This window comes from Lineus longissimus, chromosome 9, assembly GCF_910592395.1.
Source record: "Lineus longissimus chromosome 9, tnLinLong1.2, whole genome shotgun sequence".
Classification (NCBI taxonomy): domain Eukaryota; kingdom Metazoa; phylum Nemertea; class Pilidiophora; order Heteronemertea; family Lineidae; genus Lineus; species Lineus longissimus.
In genome coordinates this window covers 20,366,781-20,385,354 of record NC_088316.1, presented here as the reverse complement: position 1 = coordinate 20,385,354, position 18,574 = coordinate 20,366,781, and the positions used below count along the sequence as shown (strand labels likewise).

The 18,574-nt window shown below is 42.4% G+C and overlaps 1 protein-coding gene across 2 annotated transcripts in view; it reads right to left on the bottom strand.

Moving 5' to 3' along the window:
• The window catches only part of LOC135493999 (gamma-aminobutyric acid receptor subunit beta-like), an 84,570-nt gene that overhangs the window by 8,743 nt on the left and 57,253 nt on the right, over positions 1–18,574 (bottom strand). The window contains exons 2-4 of one of the 2 annotated variants that reach the window (XM_064781720.1): positions 4,715–4,830; positions 3,239–3,306; positions 816–1,036 (exon numbers count right to left, since the gene is read on the bottom strand). In XM_064781720.1, the coding sequence (XP_064637790.1) occupies positions 816–1,036; positions 3,239–3,306; positions 4,715–4,830 (405 nt within the window). The remainder of the gene's footprint in view (positions 1–815; positions 1,037–3,238; positions 3,307–4,714; positions 4,831–18,574) is intronic. The other variant, XM_064781721.1, reaches the window with a different exon arrangement.

Here is an 18,574-nt window from a genome sequence, read left to right as displayed (position 1 = left end):
TCGGTCTGACTCTAATGAATTCTACTTGAAATATCCAACATTGGTAACTCTCGGTTATCTTTCTCGAGTTTCCGTAGAGTGAGATGATAAATTTCACATCAAGCAATCCCAATACTTTACTACCTGACTAACCAAATTCCAGGCAACAATTTCGCAACTATCTCTTTACCAGGATTCAATTAGGAACAAAAAACGTGATTTGCTGATGGCGCTGATGTAATTTTGAATCGCCAGCATTTTATTAGGTTGGCATCTCTTATGAGGTTTCACATCTCCCCGTGGCATTTGCCTGCTCCTCAGAGACCGTTCTTGTTTAAGCACGAGAAAAGATGACATCAAAATCAATGGCAATGTCTGAGAAAAACAAACGCAAAGACTCATCCTCCATAACTTGGTCAAAAACCCACCCAGTGACATTTCTTGAGGCTTCACTGCAGATGATTGGCAGTATATGTTAAGGCGATGCCGGGACACGAAAATTGTGATCGCCCATGATCAAAGTAAACTTTGCACGATGTAGCCTTTGAATCACCAATCGAAGGCGATGCTTTATTATATGAGTGACAGTTAGTCGACTGAACTAAGTGTAATTGGCTGCCTCATTATGGTGGCAGCGTCCTGCAGAGAGACGGGAGCCTTGTGCTCGACGATGCTAGGATGAGAGACAAAGCAAGCGATGATCGGCATCAGGAATTCGGCATGGTGTAGAAGGGACTTGAAAGCTTAACACAAACATGCTACTTCCGTTACTTCTAAGGAAATGGCATAGGGTAGGGCTGAGGACGTAGAAGGCTTTAAGATAGCAAAAGACCCACCTGAGACTGTTGAGAACGTTCCCTTGAGGGGAGATCCGAAGGAATGCATTCTTGGTTGTGGCCGTGTGGAACTGGGCACTTTTTGCATTGGCAAAAAAGGTATCAGGCCACCATATCTTCTGAAGCATGTCGGCTGAGATAGATAGCTCTTCATTGATTTCGGTGAAGCGGAGTCGGGGGTCTGTCCAAGTCTGACGGAAGTACATATCAAGGGTAAAATCCTGGAAGAAAGAGAGAGTTAACATAAAACAAGAATTGCATTCGCCACTTTCCTCTGGCAGGGATTTGGGACTCGGCCAATTAAAGGCCGAGTAATCATCCTGGCCATGAATGCATTGCCAAAACCTGCATCCCGATTGGCCAATCCCTGATCAAGAGTTCTTAAAGTCTGCTTGCTGGAAGTGGCGAATGTGGAAATATATCAAGTGGCTTGGTATTCAAAAAGAATTGTTATGTATTCAATCCATTCATGACCTATGTCATATGATATTCCGAAGTGAGCAATGCGAAAAATGTTTTTAATCAAGGATGACTTGCTGATCACCAAAATCTCTCAAGTTGTCATTCCGACCACGACACCTTATAATCCCTTACACGAGTTAATGGTAAAATCAGAATACCACACACGTAAAACCGCGCGCCTCGCTTCGATGATAGTTAATGTATTCAATGCGCGTCCCGGCAATAAAACGAAGCCGCCTTTAGTATGATTTGAATTGTGACAAATTAGTGGTTTCATTAATGGAGTGTTGATGAGTGTGAGCTTACAAAACGAATTCATGCGTCGACTTTACAATTTTTTGCATTTTCATGTTCAACTTTCGGTTTGTGTTGGGTAAGAGCGTGGTCTCTGCAATCACGTCTCATTAGGCGGGCTAGCGCAATTATCGAGGGCTTTTTTCATGTAATCAATTCATTCACGTACGCGACATATGAAGCATCGGACTCTTGATCAGGATCTTTTTTGGCAGACAACGCTATTGGAAGGGGCTTGAGCTCGCATCCTCATACAGGCTCTTATTTCAGGTCAAACTCGGAGACAAGTTAAGCGCTCGACAACCCTCTTTGAACAAGCTGTCTAAGCACTTTGAGCATGTTTTCGTGGTAAAAGTACACTTGACTTCGACCTTAGGTGATCGATGGCCAAGGGAATGTCCAACAGCAATCTTAAGCCGTCCTTTTTTACCAGATGTATCTTCTTTTAACACAGACACGGTTAGATTGGAATCGGCGGATCGCGCCATTAATATCTGATGTGGACACTTTTTGTCTTGTTGATAAGTTTGATGCGGCAACTAGTGAGGTTGGGTAGCCCTGGTATGAGAGATTCTGTAAGGGAAGCTGTTCTGCGGCTTCGCTAGAATCTCGATGCAGACGAACACCTTGGCAGAGCCGTCTTCTTAACCAAGGTCCTCAGAGACAATGAGAAGTCATTGTGTCAGAACTATGAGGCGCTGATCACCTGCAGAGTCAGCAGTCGCAAGCGAGTTCCTTACGCAGGTGGCATTAAGTATGATTGATGCCTCACCATTCAAAGAATCATTACTGCATAGGTTTTTTCATCAGCATTGCAATTTGCCTTTGGTGCCGAACAAAGAAGCAGCTGCTCTCATTGCTGAGCTATTCATCTTGGCGATGCAGCTATCCTATAACCCGATGTGGTCGTGAGCAAGTGTTGATACTTAACGAGGGGAACAACGCAAATGCAAGTCGTTTTCATACTAGCACAGCATCACCCATCACGCTCTTCAAAGCCATTTTGTCCTGGGACGGGAAATCCACATAGTTCACATGAACTCCTCTGAGCAGGAGATTCTGTGCAGCGTTTATTTCATGACGGGATGCAGAGCGCAGAGAAAATGGCCTCTTAGCTCGCAAAACCCACCCAATCTCCTCGCCCCGTCATTGGTAACCGTCGTTAAGTGTTGACCTGCTCGGTAAAGAGTTCTGATAGCGGACTCGCAGTGAATAGTCAATGTTCTCTCTTTGGAGATTGAAAGTTTCCGTCACATGTACACTACTACGGATGCCTTCTTTCTTTATATTCTGTGATCACTGAAGCCTCGCCAGTCCCAGTTATGATATTCCATCCACATCACCTGAATCAATAAAACCAATCATGGGCCACATGTCTGTCAATCTTGCAGATGACACCATCACCAGATAGGTCACGTGAACTTGATTGAGGTAAAGACACGCGTGAAATCCCGAGAGAGGAAAACCACGCGAGATGTCAAGGATATGATCTTTTTGGGGTAGGGGATCAGTTTGTCACAAGGAAAGGTTTCGTACAACTTCATGTATAGTGCAGTGTTCTATACGTGTTTACTCCATTCACCTTAACACTGTTGAACCTATACAACAATGGTGATACTGGTCCCTCGTTGTTTACAAATCACCGACTACAACATTGGAAAACCTACCATATCCACCTCTGAGATTGAGCTGACACTCTGTACCCACATGCTCACATTCACTTCAACTGGTGGACCTAAGTAAAACAATGAGAAAGGCATTTATAATGGAATGAAAAACATCTCCAAAAGTGTACAAGAGGCAAAGTACACTTTCGATTTGTTTAAAGATCTTTGCTAATTAGATTGAACAAAGCAAAATGGAAGTCAATGGTAGTAACAAAGACAATGCTAGTGTGATTATAGTTACAATCTGGTTCAAATGATTGACTGCATCAAGATTTAAATGAAATATTCCATCGACCCTTTTGAATTGAGACTAATTTATTGTACTGCTAAAACTATTTACCTAACGGTTTAACAAGTTTAATGGGATTAAATGTACTTTTGAAAGATTAATGCAAAAATCTAATAGAAGTTAAGTAAGTAAGACACATGCATGATCTTCTATCGGCAGGATTTCCTGTCTTTCTTTCTTTAAAACAACATTAACAGTAAAAGTTTGAGTCACATACAACACGACACTAAATAAACATCAGAAAACATTCAGAAAAAGTTATCATTAACATCTAGTTTTAAAAAAACACGAAATCGAATCTGGAAAATTAAGGATTTGGAAAAATACATCACATTTATTTGATAGGTAATCTTTGCTGTGTGTTACACCACCCATCACAAAAACCCTTTGACATGGTAACACATAGAAGGTTAAAACCGTGCTCATCAGAGACAAATGATGAAACAAGCAAGACTACACACGAAATGCGTTGAAAAGTTGAATTGAAAAGAAATCTTAAAACGACAAACCGTTTATGAAAAACACGTATTTGATTTGCAGCAGAAACCTAGCTTGAATTCTGACTATGCCTGATCTATAGACCATCGAGCTCATGATTAGACAGTTTCAAGGCTTCGCGCTGGCCCACCCCATATCAAATTTTAGATATGAACAAGTTTATTTTGTTTGCAATTGCTTTTTGGGTACTGTTTTTATCCATTTTAGCTTGCGTCCTCTTTAACTCATAACTCATAATGTTTCCAGTTCACCTACTACTTGTAATTGTTTTTGGAAGGGGTTCCTACAATGTGAGATGTAACAAGGATGATAACATTAGGCTGGTATTATACGAACTGTTGACGTTGATGATTTCAGACATATGCGAATAGGAAAACGCCAACGGACACTAACGTCAGATCTCCTGTACAATCGCAATGTAAAAAGAGGCGAAACGTTGCTCAACAAATGTGCGCTCTGAACTGGTAACCTTTTTATAAACGTAATGGGGACACAGATGTAGAAACAAAGACAATGGATGATCGCGCGGAAAGGAATGATTATACGCCTAAAGGTCTCACTTTCTTGTTACATCTCAAACTCTACTTACTACAGACTAGATGGACCTTAAGAACGGAGCCAAAGCAGACCCAGATTCATCATCAGATTCTGCTGCAAACTTGCCTCTCGTTCCTCTTGTCCATACATACCAGGTTTCTGATCTTTACCTCTATAATTAGGTCGAAGTCTCTTGTCATAACCTTCTAAGAAGGAGTCCAGTAACAAGGAGACATTTCGACTGTTTTCGTCTTTGTATTTCTCAGCCCTGAAACGAGAAGTCGAGAGAAGACATGAGGATGGATCTAAGATGAACTTAGTGGTAGAAGGAATAGGACTGGCTGACTGAGATATCGAAGTTATCAACGTTGGCTCTCAATAATAACATGCACATGACAGAGCAGCTTTTGACTAGGCTCATCCGGCTGAACCTACTGGTTATGGACAGCTTATCACGAAGGTCTAAGTCTGCATATGGGAGGCAGATCCCCTGTATCATCTAAGGCACAGTTAGGCACACGCAATCTGGTTGATAAAGGTCCAAGCCAAGTACACCAGTGGTTCAACAGGACCTTTATGGTCTCACCACAACCTCTCCACTAAAGTAATCGAGCGTGAGACGAGCCATGACCGCACCAGAATCACAATAAGAACATTTCTACTTTCTCCTTGTTTTCTATTCCATCTCGAGCCTTTGCTTTTTCAAGGTGATAATGCCGTGATTTATGGGATCGCCGATGTTTATGTCAAGACCACATAAAGAAGTAAGTGACAATGCTGTAGAGCAAACAATGAGCAAACGCGCCGGCTCAATGAGGTTTGATTTCGTGATACAGCCATCCCGTAATTTAGCCAAAAGAAAAAGCTTTGCAATCGGCGAGATTTAGCAACCCGAGGCCTCACGTTGTCGACCAATAATCGCATGGGACTTTGAGTAATCAACTCACGCCTGTTGAGGCAAACCAAAAGCACATCGATGTATTGTCTATTCCAGATTTGGCCATTCGGACGCTGGTGTGAGCCTAGTTTGTACATCAGCGTCCCGTGTTTCATAGCGCGGTGGACGCCGAAGATCTTGCGTCGGAGTATGAATTCGGCTACCTTTTTTAAGATAGAAGTTTATAACTGGTTGAACTGGGTTTCCAAGACGGCCTTCAAACCTCCCATTCAACTACCATGCATCCAGAAACTAAGGACCCCGTAAGTTGATGTAATGATTATCTCCTTAGTCATAACGAGAAAGAATCGGAATCAAATTCAATAATTCAAATGAAGATTTCCTGAGCAACGTCAGTTGATAAGTCGTTGGAAATCCAAATGAATTATTCAATGTGGTAAATTAAATCGACATCAACACCCGTGAACATTTTCCGTGCCAATTTACGTCTGTTTTCTTTTTCGTCGGCAACATCTGCTTCTCTTCAAATGCTGAAGAGAGAACATCTGTCTTTCGGGCAAATCAGACCCGCGTGAATTCTAATGGCTGTTCTGTTTCACTGAAAGTTGGTAAGAATATGCGGATGTCTTGCAGAGGGCCTACTCAAATTGGCATTTCGCAATCCTCGCTTAGTCTAGACGATAGCATGCTTTCTGATTCATCAATGAGGAGACTACGATTGGCGAATATTAATGTCACCAACCTCTATCATCTGATACGCTTCCGTGCGCTGGACAAGGTGACTAGAGGTGATACAAGCTGATGCTGACGCATCGTTTTGACACGCCTACACATCCAACGACGACCAGAACTGGCCACAAGTCGGAGACCGTTTGTGCAAATAGCTGGAGTAGCAGATCTTCCAAGGATATTTCCATATCACTCATGCACACAAACCGTGTCGCCAGATCGCTAATCCAATTTGGCTTCTCTTAGCCCAGAAAAAACGCTAAGCGACGCTGGTTGTTGCGGTAATGTTGTGCATTAGGCATGAGTAATATTCAGCTTGTTTGGCAGGCTATTACAGTGACAATTCAAGCAAGCGAAGTGTGCGATGATGCGTGTGCAAAACTGCTGACATCAGTAAGCTTGTCAATTCGGCAGGTTTTTGCAAGGACATTGTCAATATGAGTTAGGAGAGATATTGCATGTCAGAACTCGCAATGATGATGGATGGGATAAGCAACTATTCATTGGACAACTCCCTGCAACCGCATATCAACATTGCCGTGCCATCATGTTTGTCTCAAGTCTGCATGTGAAGCCTAAATGATTGACATTCTTTGTCCTTCAAATGTATTTGATACCGCGATCTCATCATCTATCATTATTGAATCATTCCTAACGACAAGAAATGCTAAGCCAAACATTTAGATTAAAAGTCAGATTGGACATAGAAGATACCTCTTCGATGGTATTTTCAATTTAGCTTCTTCCTGATTGAAATACTATACCAGACAAACATTTCATTACAGTTTCTTTCTGCTTCGGTGAAGTTGTCACGCTAGGCTTCCAATCATTCATCTCTGCCTTGTCAAAGATGAAATGAGACATGTCATATGTGTCTCGGCATCGTTTTGCTATAATGCGGTCATCTATAATGTTATCCGGCTCTCAGCAACTTTCGTTCTATTTATCATTTTATCGTTTCATTACCAATTGCGAATGAATAAGATCATGCACGAACAAATGAAAAGTACAAATTCAATCTTAACTACGGAAATAAAATTGCTTGATCTCTGTAACGTGAAGCGACTGATGCTATTTCTTTTGTCGTTGGGCTGACTAGCACGAACACAAAACATGTAGATATGTATTTGTACAATCATTCCATCTGTGATTATTGAATCATTCCAAACAACAAGAGATGCTAGGCCGAGCGTTTAGATTGAAAACAAACGCTGAATCCCATTTTCTATATCGTTGGCCACTATAAGTGGTACTGCCTAAGGCAGGAACAAACATAAAACAACTTCAATGAGAAAACGAACCTAAACTTCTTTAGGTCTTGTGTCAAAAAGCAACTTGTGAAATGCTTCCGTTTCCTGATCTCGCATGGCCAAACCCCATTTGCAAGCTGGAGTCAAAGGCACTGAACAAACTAATTGGACCGCCGCTCCAGTTGATAGCGGCAAGAGCCCACAGTTTCCGGCCAATCCAATGTTCTATCAGAGCTGGGGAGAGCTAGTATTGATGTTATTTCGCAGCGGAGTAAACAATAGTTGTATTACATTATATGATCGAGGGCCGTAAATAAATCAGGCTGCCAAGCATGGAATAAAGTTCAACAGCAGAATCAGGCTGATAATAAAACCTTATCCAATCAATTTCACACTTCTCAGAGTCACCAAAGGTCAAGCGATGATCAGCGGGCTATCCTACGCAGTGCCGGGCCGGGGCATCGACTTGATAGTTGGAGCTGATACCGTAACAGCCATGAGAGAGGTAGGACCGAGGAAGCTATCCTACGCAGTGCCGGGCCGGGGCATCGACTCGATAGTTGGAGCTGATACAGTAACAGCCATGAGAGAGGTAGGGCTGAGGAGGCTATCCTACGCAGTGCTGAGCCGGGGCATCGACTCGATAGTTGGAGCTGATACCGTAACAGCCATGAGAGAGGTAGGGCCGAGGAGGCTATCCTACGCAGTGCCGGGCCGGGGCATCGACTCGATAGTTGGAGCTGATACCGTAACAGCCATGACAGAGGTAGGGCCGAGGAGGCTATCCCTACGACCAGGTCAGCTTTAAACAGGTTATCATCTTCCAATCAAGTATCTATCAACAAGTCCGGATTTTATCCAAAGGTCGTACAGATTGTTTAACCCGAGGAGATGTTTCTCTTACTGTCGTCACATCCTGAACAGTAGCTGAAGGGTGTGGGAATCGTATCGGTCGGCACGGATGAATGGTTGGACGAGGAATTGTGAGCCCAGAGGTCAAGATATCAATATATACATATTGTGCAGATGTAATATTCGTTAGCCCTAGGGTTCGATGAAATGGTGAAGAAACACTCTGTATAGTAACCCGCCGTATTTTTTTCTCCACAAAGCAACGTTGATTAAATTTTGCACAACTCCTACGGCGATGTGTGCAATTTAATATTCGGTAACGCTGCCTCAAACTTAATGTAATAAGTAGGAAATCGATCGAAAAATCAGATTGAATTAACGCAAATAGTTTAGATACAGCAGCTAATTCTTCTCCGGGCGGCTAATTGGGTATGTTGTTGGAATCCTTTCTGAGCGGAACAAGTCTTCTTCATAACCTCTGCGGGAACAGGAAGAATTGGGTCTGCAGCCTACTCGCTCCCCTCTTGACAGCCACCAATCTGCATAACATTATGGACATTGCGAAAGGAAACAGTGACTGGTTAACACCAATATTGAAAATTACCTCTTGCAGGCGACTACAGGCCGATTAGAGAAAAAGCAGCCGAGAGGTAGGGGTGATAGTGTTTACAACATATTACATCAAGCAATCACCAAGCTAGTCTTAGTTTCAAGTTCGTAATGAAAAAACACGTAGGTGAATACCGACAGTGAGCGATTCCACCGAGAGAAGCCTTCTTATATTTTGATGATACCACTAACCTAAACTCCTCAATTTGAAGTTATCCTTGATTACCCAAGCCATGGTTTATGGCGGCCCGACCGAGGCGAGGGAGTGATGTTCTGTTCATCAACTCATAAATGATAAACATTATGACCCAATCTCAGCAAGTATTTAGAGCTGAATACAGATGAGTTTAATTACATCAGAGAAGGTCAGAGTAGACCCAGACTCTTCAACTTTTAAATTAGCCATGATTACCCAAGCTAAGGTTTATGCCGGCTCGAACGTGACGAGGGAGTGATGCTCTCTCAGTTCATCAACTCATAATCAATATATCATAACCTAATTTCAGCAAGGATTTAGAACTGAATACAGATGAGTTTACACCTGAGCAGGTTAGAGTAGACCCTGTTTGAATTGATCAAGCCAATGGAAATCTAACTTTCCAACCATGAATAAAGTTAAATGTAATTTACGTCCTTTCAGGCAATGCAAGGTCACTTGACCTCGGGTGTTGTCGAAGGTGTTGAACTGACTGAAAGTTAAAAAAATTTCTGAGTCTAAAATTTTTTTTTAACTTGTTTTTTTTTACTCAAAATGAACCAAAATCATCAGTCTCAAAACCTTTTTGACTTTGAAAATTTTTCAAAATTTTGACTTTTTTTTCGACATTTAGCCCCTTCAGGTTAGAAATTTCTGTACTTAAACATATTATAACTAAAAGTTCTGGTGAGAAATGCTCGCAGAATTCAATCAGGACTTTACAAACGAAACTGGCTGCGGGCGAGTAACATTGGTCCAATCATTGACGTTAGAGACGAGCCGTGCATACTAATGTATGATATCCCCTCCAATCAACACATCCACTAGCCAAGTGTAACTATCACCAAGACTAGCCATCCAACCAACAAAACGATGATAATTATCTGTCCCCGGATTCCAGCAAGCGTCATGCAATGACGCCTATGATGTGTGTTGGTCAGCGCTGGTATCACGAGAATCTCCGGGGAGGTCAATGGGAAGCAGAGAAATGATAACGCTTCCTCCAGACATGTTGCACTAGTCCTCGTAATTGGCCAATTAGCCTGGTCAAAGGATCCACACGCGAGCGGCCCGTGCCTCTTCGCTGAATCCCAAATGACTTCTACGATAATCAGACCGCGTGTTATCAATCCTATTGCTTTTGTGGACTGTTCCGTTACTCATGACCAATAGCAAATGAGAGAATGAAATATCGAAACTGATAGCGGGAACCTGCTCACGAGGCCAGACAGATTTTAGACTATGGAAACATCTGCCTTTGCAAATAGAAGATGAAATAGATTGCTAATGCAGACCTCTGACCTGGCCAACATTGAGGCGCAGTGTTGACAGAATCTGAAAACAACCACTTGAAAGTGGCAGTATGGTTGTGAGAAGTCTAAATCATTTCCAAACAAGAGCGGCTCCGATGACTTCAGAGTGGAAAGCCCGATCTACAGCCCGTCTTGATCAATAGGTAACCTCTTCCTCAATTGTAGCGCCGATGTGTCTAATCAGGAACGTCATTTCGAAATGTTCGTTTTGGCATTTTATCCTATATTGCTCTCCTTCAAAATGTGACTTTGAACCCATGCTGTAGCTACAATCACGATAAGAAACGCGTCTGAGTAAACTACTCGTGGGAAATATCGCGAAAGGTGACCTCTGTGACTTAGCTAGCCAGCACCTTCCAATAGATTCCAGCCAATTTCAACTAAAGCCCCATTGGGCTTTAACATGGTCATGGTGAGGTATTGATGATAGTGTCTTTACATCTAACATCAAACAGATGATGATATTGGATGCCTAACTGAACCGTGAACTAAGATGATGCTATAGGACCAGACTCACATCAGTTTTCCCTATAGCTTGAGGTTTATAGAACATTTGATATTCCAGAAATGGCTGAGTTCTTTGGAACGGAACGAAGAGTGGGTGATCTAACTTTGATCAGACATCAGCTGTGACTGAGGAATGCTTTTGGTAATATAATGTTTCCGTGTTGAAATGCCTGATTAGCTGTCGAGCATCAGGTGATGGTTTGGCAACAAATTTAATGTTAAGTTTTTAAACGTAAAAGAGGCTGAATCAATTTTTAAACCAATGTACGCCAGTTGTTTGATACATTTCATCTTTGTTCCATATCTACATCTAGGTAACATTGTCCGCTCGCTCTGCGTCAGCTTCTGTTTAATCAGTGTAGATAGAATGCATCGACATCGTCGTCGTCGTCGTCGTCGTCGTCGTCGTCGTCGTCATCATCATCATCATCATCATCATCATCATCACTTAACAGATCAGGTATAAAGCCTTTGCACCAGAAAAGCTTCAATTCCTGTTGTCAATGATGCCAACAACATTCCATGAAATAAAGGTAACAAAAACACACAGCTTACACACCGCGATATATGAGGTCCTTTCATATTAACCGTAACCAACAACTGAAAAGCCCACCAAGCCTTGCTCAAGCAATTTTCTGTCCTTAAACGGTAGTATGAGAAAGAAAGGCTTCGCCCGCAGCCAGTTAGAGTAGCAACAAAGAGCCACTGATAGGTTGTAACCTCGATCAATCCGGAGGGAGAGCACATATCGAAGCCATCATTCACGATCGCCCGTCACTTTATCAACCTCATTGATTCCGCCCCGAGCAAGAAAATAAACGGAGAAAGCTCGGACATCAGTCAACAAACAAGATAAACTGAATAAATAAATTGATGTTAGCCTTTGCCTTGGAGGCTTGTGACACAGGACGGCCGTTTCCGTGAGCTAATATTGGGCTGGAGTTCTGAGGAAATGGGCGCATGTCTTATTTGGTAAACTTTTAAGGCAAACACACTTTATGTCTTCAACTTCCTTGAAGTGATTGGTTGTGTGAGCTTACCACACAGGTCAATACAATTAAATGCCTTAAACTTTTTAATCTAGTTTTCTTTTTACTTTACATAGGAACAATGCCGTAGCTAAGGCGCTTACATTTTCAGAGTCAAAAAAGTTTTGGGACTGATGATGTTGGTTCATTTTGAGCAGAAAAAAAGTGATAATAATATTTGGTCTTTGAAAATGTTTCTTACCCTATTCCTTTCATCAGTTCCTACGGTGAGCCAAAAAGGTGTCTTATTTTTTGTCGGAGAAGGATTTTCCCTCGAGAAATCGGTTATATAACAAAGATAGTTAGAGTGTTAATTAGCATAGTTAGGACATACCGACAAGAGAATTGTATCGACCCTAATGAGGACCCTAATTATGTGTGTTATGAAGTTGGTGAATAATGTAAAAAAGAAACAAAGTTAACCAACAGCTTGGGGTCATTGGTGAATCATTGAATGTTATGGTGTAAGTTGCAATTGGTTATGTGTCTTGTCATCATATGTTTCAAAGTTGATTTAACGTTTGAATGACCTTTTTTTAAAAGTTTTTCAAAATCGAGGTCAGCAGGGTCAGACACAATCATTTATTGTTTTGAAAGACTCCGGCAGGGTCAAAAGAAACAGTTGTTGGCGCCGATGATGTCAGCAATATGGCGAATTTCCGCCCCACCCGTGAGATTTGCTCTCGTCACGTCATGAGCACATTGCACTGCTAGTGAACCGTGCTCAATATGTACCGGCTAACGCTCTCTCCATCATCAGCGACGATATATGTCGGTGCCGGCCGTGCGAGGTCGTTTCAATGAAAAAGACGCACGCCACTGCCGTACCCGTACCTGAGAAAACTTGCCGTTTTAGGCAGGTTTGCGATGATTGAAACAATACATCTACCTCATAACTCATGTACTCAAACGCCCGGAATCAGTATGTGCTGGAGTTTGAAAAGTTTGGGTGCGGGGTATGATAATGATGATAATGAAAATGTTTACATCTGTACATGGATGATTAGATAACAAGACAAGGTAGAAGAAAAAGAAAAAAAAATTCGGCAGATTCACCAGGGGTCGAACCCGTGACCTGCCGATCCACAGTCAAACACCTTCAGCGCTGAACCGTCAAGGCTTTCATGTTGAAATGGAGATTTTATTCGCCTCTTATAAGACCCCCTTTAGGAGGGGCTCTTAAGATACACGTGTGTGCGGGAGTATATAATGTAAATGAAGAGAAATAAAGAGAGTAATTATTGTATATCCAACAAACAATTTTTTTTGGTATTTTTCTGAATTAACTCCGTTGAGTTTACCGATTTCTCCGCGATCTTCCGGTGGTGGTTGCTATCCCATTTGTTGAAATTAAGTTAAATTAAATTTAAATCTTCATGGGAATTCGCTACATCATATGCCTAAGAAATTGGCCAATTATATTAATATTTTTATTAGAGAAATATCCGTCCTAAATAATGACAGAAAAGGGTGGTTTATTTCAATTTTGTGTCGACATGGTCGAGGTCACGTGACATAAAAACAAAACAATCGCACACACCCGTCCAAAAAAGGCACTTTAAGAAAAATAAATACGTTTTTCCAGCTTAAAACCACACTGACGACTAAGTTATATTGGTCTACTGCCCAAATCTGAAGTATCAAAATGAATCACAAACTAGAACTAGCTCTATTTAGCTATAGTTGCGTGAAAATTTCGGGTGAACGACGTACATTCTGTACCCTAGCGGCCAATAAATAAACTACTTTCAGCCGTCTGCTCCGGTCTCGTTAGGGAGTTTTTCCCAAATGTACGGGATGATGACGTGCCCCATTAACAGGACGTGACATCTATTTTAAAATGCGTTTCCAAAGTGAATGCATGAGGACAATCCATTTAAGTGTCGTATATCACTGGAAACGCCCGATTCCCGTGAATAAGGACAATCACAATGTATTACATTACCAAAACAAAAATGTGTCGGAAGGAACTATATGGATGGTCCCATCGCACCCCCCCCCCCCTCCAGCAGTATGACACAGAAGGGCTAGTTGACTGTCCACCGGGGGGGTTTGGGGGGAGCTTCCCCCCAACGCACTGGTAAAACCTATGTCGACGGAGGGGGGTTTGGGGGGTGTCCCCCCATTGTAACAGCTGTAGTTGTTAGAGCTTGCACTTAACATATGCTCGTAGGGGGGTTCGGGGGAGCTCCCCCGACCTAAAGGGGGGCTCACTAAGTTCTTGACTTTACATATTATGCGGTATGCAAACGAGCGCGCCACAATAGTGACAAGGTCGCGCAGGTGGCGAAGTGATTAGCCGAAATAGTTCCAAGTAATCGTATATTTCGATAGTTGTACAGATTTTTCTCAACATATCGTATGTATATACTTCAGTGATATAAACGATTATCTTTGCAGTTGATTTAAAGTTTGCATGACCTTTTTTAAAAAGTTTTTCAAAATCGAGGTCAGCAGGGTCAGACACAATCATTTATTGTTTTGAAAGACTCCGGCAGGGTCAAAAGAAACAGTTGTTGGCGCCGATGATGTCAGCAATATGGCGAATTTCCGCCCCACCCGTGAGATTTGCTCTCGTCACGTCATGAGCACATTGAACTGCTAGTGAACCGTGCTCAATATGTACCGGCTACCGCTCTCTCCATCATCAGCGACGATATATGTCGGTGCCGGCCGTGCGAGGTCGTTTCAATGAAAAAGACGCACGCCACTGCCGTACCCGTACCTGAGAAAACTTGCCGTTTAAGGCAGATTTGCGATGATTGAAACAATACATCTACCTATTAATTCATGTACTCGAACGCCCGGAATCAGTATGTGCTGGAGTTTGAAAAGTTTGGGTGCGAGGTATGATAATGATGATAATGAAAATGTTTTCATCTGTACATGGATGATTAGATAACAAGACAAGGTAGAAGAAAAAAAGAAAAAAAAATTCGGGAGATTCACCGGGGGTCGAACCCGTGACCTGCCGATCCACAGTCAAACACCTTCAGCGCTGAACCGTCAAGGCTTTCGTGTTGAAATGGAGATTTTATTCGCCTCTTATATGCGGTATGCAAACGAGCGCGCCACAATAGTGACAAGGTCGCGCAGGTGGCGAAGTGATTAGCCGAAATAGTTCCAAGTAATCGTATATTTCGATAGTTGTACAGATTTTTCTCAACATATCGTATGTATATACTTCAGTGATATAAAAGATTATATTTTCGGTTGATTTAACGTTTGAATGACCTTTTTTTAAAAGTTTTTCAAAATCGAGGTCAGCAGGGTCAGACACAATCATTTATTGTTTTGAAAGACTCCGGCAGGGTCAAAAGAAACAGTTGTTGGCGCCGATGATGTCAGCAATATGGCGAATTTCCGCCCCACCCGTGAGATTTGCTCTCGTCACGTCATGAGCACATTGAACTGCTAGTGAACCGTGCTCAATATGTACCGGCTACCGCTCTCTCCATCATCAGCGACGATATATGTCGGTGCCGGCCGTGCGAGGTCGTTTCAATGAAAAAGACGCACGCCACTGCCGTACCCGTACCTGAGAAAACTTGCCGTTTTAGGCAGATTTGCGATGATTGAAACAATACATCTACCTCATAATTCATGTACTCGAACGCCCGGAATCAGTATGTGCTGGAGTTTGAAAAGTTTGGGTGCGGGGTATGATAATGATGATAATAAAAATGTTTACATCTGTACATGGATGATTAGATAACAAGACAAGGTAGAAGAAAAAAGAAAAAAAAATTCGGCAGATTCACCGGGGGTCGAACCCGTGACCTGCCGATCCACAGTCAAACACCTTCAGCGCTGAACCGTCAAGGCATTCGTGTTGAAATAGAGATTTTATTCGCCTCTTATATGCGGTATGCAAACGAGCGCGCCACAATAGTGACAAGGTCGCGCAGGTGGCGAAGTGATTAGCCGAAATAGTTCCAAGTAATCGTATATTTCGATAGTTGTAAAGATTTTTCTCAACATATCGTATGTATATACTTCAGTGATATAAAAGATTATCTTTGCAGTTGATTTAACGTTTGAATGACCTTTTTTAAAAGTTTTTCAAAATCGAGGTCAGCAGGGTCAGACACAATCATTTATTGTTTTGAAAGACTCCGGCAGAGTCAAAAGAAACAGTTGTTGGCGCCGATGATGTCAGCAATATGGCGAATTTCCGCCCCACCCGTGAGATTTGCTCTCGTCACGTCATGAGCACATTGAACTGCTAGTGAACCGTGCTCAATATGTACCGGCTACCGCTCTCTCCATCATCAGCGACGATATATGTCGGTGCCGGCCGTGCGAGGTCGTTTCAATGAAAAAGACGCACGCCACTGCCGTACCCGTACCTGAGAAAACTTGCCGTTTTAGGCAGATTTGCGATGATTGAAACAATACATCTACCTCATAATTCATGTACTCGAACGCCCGGAATCAGTATGTGCTGGAGTTTGAAAAGTTTGGGTGCGGGGTATGATAATGATGATAATGAAAATGTTTTCATCTGTACATGGATGATTAGATAACAAGACAAGGTAGAAGAAAAAAAGAAAAAAAATTCGGGAGATTCACCGGGGGTCGAACCCGTGACCTGCCGATCCACAGTCAAACACCTTCAGCGCTGAACCGTCAAGGCTTTCGTGTTGAAATGGAGATTTTATTCGCCTCTTATATGCGGTATGCAAACGAGCGCGCCACAATAGTGACAAGGTCGCGCAGGTGGCGAAGTGATTAGCCGAAATAGTTCCAAGTAATCGTATATTTCGATAGTTGTACAGATTTTTCTCAACATATCGTATGTATATACTTCAGTGATATAAAAGATTATCTTTGCAGTTGATTTAACGTTTGAATGACCTTTTTTAAAAGTTTTTCAAAATCGAGGTCAGCAGGGTCAGACACAATCATTTATTGTTTTGAAAGACTCCGGCAGAGTCAAAAGAAACAGTTGTTGGCGCCGATGATGTCAGCAATATGGCGAATTTCCGCCCCACCCGTGAGATTTGCTCTCGTCACGTCATGAGCACATTGAACTGCTAGTGAACCGTGCTCAATATGTACCGGCTACCGCTCTCTCCATCATCAGCGACGATATATGTCGGTGCCGGCCGTGCGAGGTCGTTTCAATGAAAAAGACGCACGCCACTGCCGTACCCGTACCTGAGAAAACTTGCCGTTTTAGGCAGATTTGCGATGATTGAAACAATACATCTACCTCATAATTCATGTACTCGAACGCCCGGAATCAGTATGTGCTGGAGTTTGAAAAGTTTGGGTGCGGGGTATGATAATGATGATAATGAAAATGTTTTCATCTGTACATGGATGATTAGATAACAAGACAAGGTAGAAGAAAAAAAGAAAAAAAAATTCGGGAGATTCACCGGGGGTCGAACCCGTGACCTGCCGATCCACAGTCAAACACCTTCAGCGCTGAACCGTCAAGGCTTTCGTGTTGAAATGGAGATTTTATTCGCCTCTTATATGCGGTATGCAAACGAGCGCGCCACAATAGTGACAAGGTCGCGCAGGTGGCGAAGTGATTAGCCGAAATAGTTCCAAGTAATCGTATATTTCGATAGTTGTACAGATTTTTCTCAACATATCGTATGTATATACTTCAGTGATATAAAAGATTATCTTTGCAGTTGATTTAACGTTTGAATGACCTTTTTTAAAAGTTTTTCAAAATCGAGGTCAGCAGGGTCAGACACAATCATTTATTGTTTTGAAAGACTCCGGCAGAGTCAAAAGAAACAGTTGTTGGCGCCGATGATGTCAGCAATATGGCGAATTTCCGCCCCACCCGTGAGATTTGCTCTCGTCACGTCATGAGCACATTGAACTGCTAGTGAACCGTGCTCAATATGTACCGGCTACCGCTCTCTCCATCATCAGCGACGATATATGTCGGTGCCGGCCGTGCGAGGTCGTTTCAATGAAAAAGACGCACGCCACTGCCGTACCCGTACCTGAGAAAACTTGCCGTTTTAGGCAGATTTGCGATGATTGAAACAATACATCTACCTCATAATTCATGTACTCGAACGCCCGGAATCAGTATGTGCTGGAGTTTGAAAAGTTTGGGTGCGGGGTATGATAATGATGATAATGAAAATGTTTTCATCTGTACATGGATGATTAGATAACAAGACAAGGTAGAAGAAAAAAAGAAAAAAAAATTCGGGAGATTCACCGGGGGTCGAACCCGTGACCTGCCGATCCACAGTCAAACACCTTCAGCGCTGAACCGTCAAGGCTTTCGTGTTGAAATGGAGATTTTATTCGCCTCTTATATGCGGTATGCAAACGAGCGCGCCACAATAGTGACAAGGTCGCGCAGGTGGCGAAGTGATTAGCCGAAATAGTTCCAAGTAATCGTATATTTCGATAGTTGTACAGATTTTTCTCAACATATCGTATGTATATACTTCAGTGATATAAAAGATTATCTTTGCAGTTGATTTAACGTTTGAATGACCTTTTTTAAAAGTTTTTCAAAATCGAGGTCAGCAGGGTCAGACACAATCATTTATTGTTTTGAAAGACTCCGGCAGAGTCAAAAGAAACAGTTGTTGGCGCCGATGATGTCAGCAATATGGCGAATTTCCGCCCCACCCGTGAGATTTG